The sequence below is a fragment of the Puccinia triticina genome, chromosome 5A, assembly GCF_026914185.1.
Source record: "Puccinia triticina chromosome 5A, complete sequence".
NCBI lineage: Eukaryota > Fungi > Basidiomycota > Pucciniomycetes > Pucciniales > Pucciniaceae > Puccinia > Puccinia triticina.
The window spans coordinates 1,166,180-1,170,540 of record NC_070562.1 but is presented as its reverse complement, the minus strand read 5'-3'; the positions used below and the strand labels follow the sequence as shown (position 1 = coordinate 1,170,540).

General features: G+C 45.9%; 1 protein-coding gene across 1 annotated transcript; it reads right to left on the bottom strand.

Annotated features, from left to right (window-relative positions):
- Positions 1-330: 330 nt before the first annotated feature.
- PtA15_5A118 (uncharacterized protein) lies at positions 331-3,625 on the bottom strand (the record flags this gene model as incomplete). Its single annotated transcript, XM_053168847.1, has 2 exons — positions 331-365; positions 3,184-3,625. 2 exons carry the CDS (start codon positions 3,623-3,625, stop codon positions 331-333), a joined length of 477 nt encoding a protein of 158 aa, XP_053020103.1.
- Between the last annotated feature and the right edge of the window lie 736 nt (positions 3,626-4,361).

Sequence of the window (4,361 nt, the reverse complement as noted above, 5' to 3'; positions counted from 1 at the left end):
AAGAGTTGACATAGAGTACTCATTGGAAGGCATAGACCCAGAGACAAAGACAAAGCTAATGAGAGAAGCTCTTGAGGCCCAGATTGCCGGAGACTCAGCCAGAGCAGACCGCATCTTGGTAAAGATACAGCTGAAACCCAAAGCCACCACCAGTGAACCAGAGGCAACGACAGCGTTGGTAACAAAGCGAGCCCAAGAAATCCAACCAGCTGGGAGCAGGGTTAAGGAGAACAGGAAGGTGTTTGTAAAGTCCAGAATCAACTCTTTCTTGGGTTTGGGCTTACTCCCATTCTTTGACCGCAATATGAAAGAGCTAAAAGGCAAGCAAGACTACTTAGAACTAAAACCCCTAAACACGGAGACCTCTGCAGAATTCAGCTAATGTGAGGCTTAATAAATTCAAACAGGCCCCTTGCCATTAAGCATCTTCAATAAGAAGTGGCAGGATGCCGCAATAATTCATGTTGTGGAGAAGAAGCACCAATTGGATACATCCTTGGACGATAAGGATAGGTACACCGGTCTGAAATACCCAAGCAAATGGGAACAGACATTTGGTGACTGGACCCTTAATCACAGAGGTTTCCATGAGTCTTTACTGGTGATTTACCACTATCGGACACTGGTGGGATGTCTCTTGGAGCACAAGGCCAACACAGACCGGATCCAACTGAAGGAAGGATACATGGTAGCTCTTAGGTATGACCTACACCTCAGGACTAATGCATTTGCACACCGGGTGACGGTAGAGGGGGAAGAAGCAGTACCCAACATCCCAGTATTTCGCAAAGACATAGTGGAAGAGGCGTATGCTGATGCCCGGTGTAAGAATCAAAAGGTGTTGTGAGACCCTTCTGCTGAATGCCAAAAGGTATGGATGAGGTGCAGGCTCTGCCTTTCTGTATATCAGAAAACAAGAGCACCAAGGTAAGCTTGGCAGTTTATTTTATGATAGGATATGTTCAAAGATGATATACATAAGAGGATTGTTGACAATGTCAGTGGTTGATTGGGTTAATGATGTATGAGATAGGTGACGGTGACTTGATGTTTTGAGTGGGGCTTGAACCTAGGTCCTTGGCCTAGGGGTATATAAGTTTCAAAAGTGAGGGGTGATGAGAGATAGAGGGAGCTAAGCTCAACCAGGAGTGGAACCAGGGACTGGGTTACTGGTGAAAGGTATGTGAACTGAGTGGTGATATAAATTGCAGATAAAGTGTGAAAGATATGTGAACTGAGTGGTGATATGAACTGATAACTGTAATCTGGGGTTGAGAATAATATGAGTGGTGATAAGTGAGTATGGGATATAGACTGCCAGATGGCATGAGGAGGGAACAACTGGCAGGCAGAGGCCTCCTTATATAGACCAGAGTGAGGGAATTTAGCTGGTGAAAAGGTACAACTGAGGGGATTTAGCTAGACTATCTACAATGTGTCCCTTTGATATGCAAACAGGATCATACATATTCATACAACAATTTTCCAAAACCAAAGATATGCAAATGGGAAACAAACATATGCAAGGGAAAATAAGAGGTGAGGACTGATAAAAGGAAGAAAGAAAAGTAATTCATGTGCCTTAGAGCATCCGCATTGGTGGCTAAGTTAGCTCAAGCTAAGACACTTAGCCACACATCTCATCCGCATTGGGTCCGGCTAAGACCCGGCTATCTTAGAAAGAAGCTAGAATCCTGGCTAGCTTAAGCTAAATCTAGCCGTGCCTAGCTTGTGGCTAGGGAGCTCTCAATCCCCCCAGGCTAGCAGAAGTGATCCTTTGTATTCCACAACCTACACCAAGTCTTGAAGGTTAAACTCAACACAATATGGCAAAACCAAAACCAAAGAAGACCGCTCCAAACACCCCCTCAGTGCCACCTGACGAGTTGCAAAACAAACAACCGACGGAAAAAAAAGAGCTCCAAATTGGCTCCCCAAAGAGGACTTGCAACTCTCAAAGAGCTGGATGCTCATCTCAACAGATCCAATCAAGGGAAACTCTCAAACTTCCGACAAATTCTGGGAGTGTGTCAGCCTTAGAGATACATCAAGTATCCACAAGACTGCAATAACTTAGTAAATAATAATAATTAGTGAATTATTATTGCAGAATCAGATTCCTCATCATAAATTCAGGGGGGTCACCCACTCAAAGTAACCCCTTATTCCTATTCCTTCATGTACTAATTGTATAAATAAGAATTGGCCCCAGAAAGCGCCCAAAAATGGTATTACATGCAAAAAATTAGTAAAACTAGAGTTCAAGGCGGCTACGTCACCGCACTTCCAGGGTGTCACACATTGACATATTCTCTTTCCCCATAATTTGATTCTCAATCTACCATGAAATCGGTCCTTGAGGATAAGGCCAATAATCATTGTATCTTCTACAAGTACCAACATAGAATTTGAGACTTAAACACTTATAAACACCACACTCAGTCATAAAAATTTTTACCAACCGAGTTGAAAAAACAGATATGAGTGCTTTCAAAATATGGAGAGTCCTATTCCTGATTTGAACTATATCAGAGTCTATGCAAACAAAGAATTACAATAAACATCATTGTTGATTGCTGTACAACAAGCAATGACCTAAGCATCGAGTTCACTCATTTTTACAAAACATCAATACATGCTAATCATTAATTTCATTGGATCATGCAAGTTTCATCTGTGAATCCTATTATTCTATATACTTTGTCAATCAAGGGGTGGAAAAGAAAAAAAGGATGGTTGAATGAGCAAAGGCAAATGGAGCAAAAAATACAGCTTGTTATTCTGCAATCATCTGTAAGCTCTCGACAATAAGAGCCCCACTAGGCGAGGGACAAGGGGCGAGGACAAGGGTACGAGGGCGAGGGCAAGGGCTCAAGGGCACGGAGCAGCTTCTAGAACCTCTGTTTGTATTGCAGGGGAAAATGGAGCTAGCTCGGGGGAAGTCTCAGTACTTCCCTCTATGTACAATTTGGAGGAAGAAAGAGAGAGAGAAGGGAGATGGAAGTGGAGGAGAAAGGAGGGTCACTCACCTAGCTCGGGGGAAGTCTCAGTACTTCCCTGCCAAGCTAGGAGAGGCGGGACTGGAGGGACTATGTAGGGTGCTTGGTGATGGTCCGTGATATCTCTGTGAACCTTCTTGTGAGTTTGCAAGGACCGCAGCTCACATCATCGCTTCTGCTGGACCTCTTGGGTCCAAATTTCCCATCTGCAGCTCCTCCTCCTCGCCAACAGCTATTGGTTGACTTCTTGAGCCTTGGTAGACGGTGTCACTGATGGTACATTTTCTGAACTGCATGAGGTTCTGGGTCAATGTGCCAGTTTTGTTGCTGAAGATGTATTTGATCTGAGCGAGATTTTTGGAGAGGTTCCAGGAGCGGGCAAGGGTTTGGCGGCCATCAAGTGCGAGATCGTCATTGGCCCAGAAGAAGTAGGCCTGGAGGGTGCGGACCAACTCAATGAAGATGGGGACAATGTTCTGGTAGGTGAGCAGGGTGTTGGCCAAGCCGATGAGCCCGATGATCTGTGAGTTATCCTCAGGCAGGTTGGATCTGAGGCTCCAATACAAGTTTTGCTTGTAGTAATAGCTCTCTGTGATTCTAGTGGCTATGCCATTGAAGATGGGCATGAATGCAAGGATTGCGAGATTGATGTATCTGCGGGGGGGGGCAAGTATAGGAGATCAGGGTGTATTTTGATTCATGGACATCAGATATTGGACTAACACCATAGGATTCTGTGAAGCCTCTGCCTTCTGCAGGGTTTCACCAACTAAGATGTAGACATGTCACAGATAGGGATGTATTCCGCACTTTCTTCCACGTCCTAGCCGGCAGAGATCTGCCTTCCTCCATCTCTCCCGGCTAGATTGTCCCCCATCTGCAATTCACAGCCCCGTGAACTAGATCTCGTCTCGAGGTCTCCCCCCTCTGTGCCCTACTCGACGGACAGTGAAGGACTCCCAACTGGAGTCCTTACACTTTTTTTTTTCTAGTTCCACCCAACCCGCCAATTCTTCGACTTGGCGTCCGGAATTTTACGAATCACAGAAACCTCACATGGACGGAACGGTACCCACCGACCCTCCTCACTGCCGCCACTGAACCTATTGCCTCCGCTGCTTACTGCACTTCCCACTGCCCAACTGAAATGCCCACTGCCACTGATCCACTGAACCCACTGAAACCCAGCCCCTTCTACTGAACTGCCAAACTTCCTACTGCCTCCCACCAACCAATCTTCCCTGACTTCCTTCTTGCCAATACTTCTTACCCAACACACCTTGTCCAACAGCCCTGTCTCTGCCGACGGTTTCATCTTGCTCACTCTGACCCACCCGCGCGGCCATGTCCATCCCGTCCGCT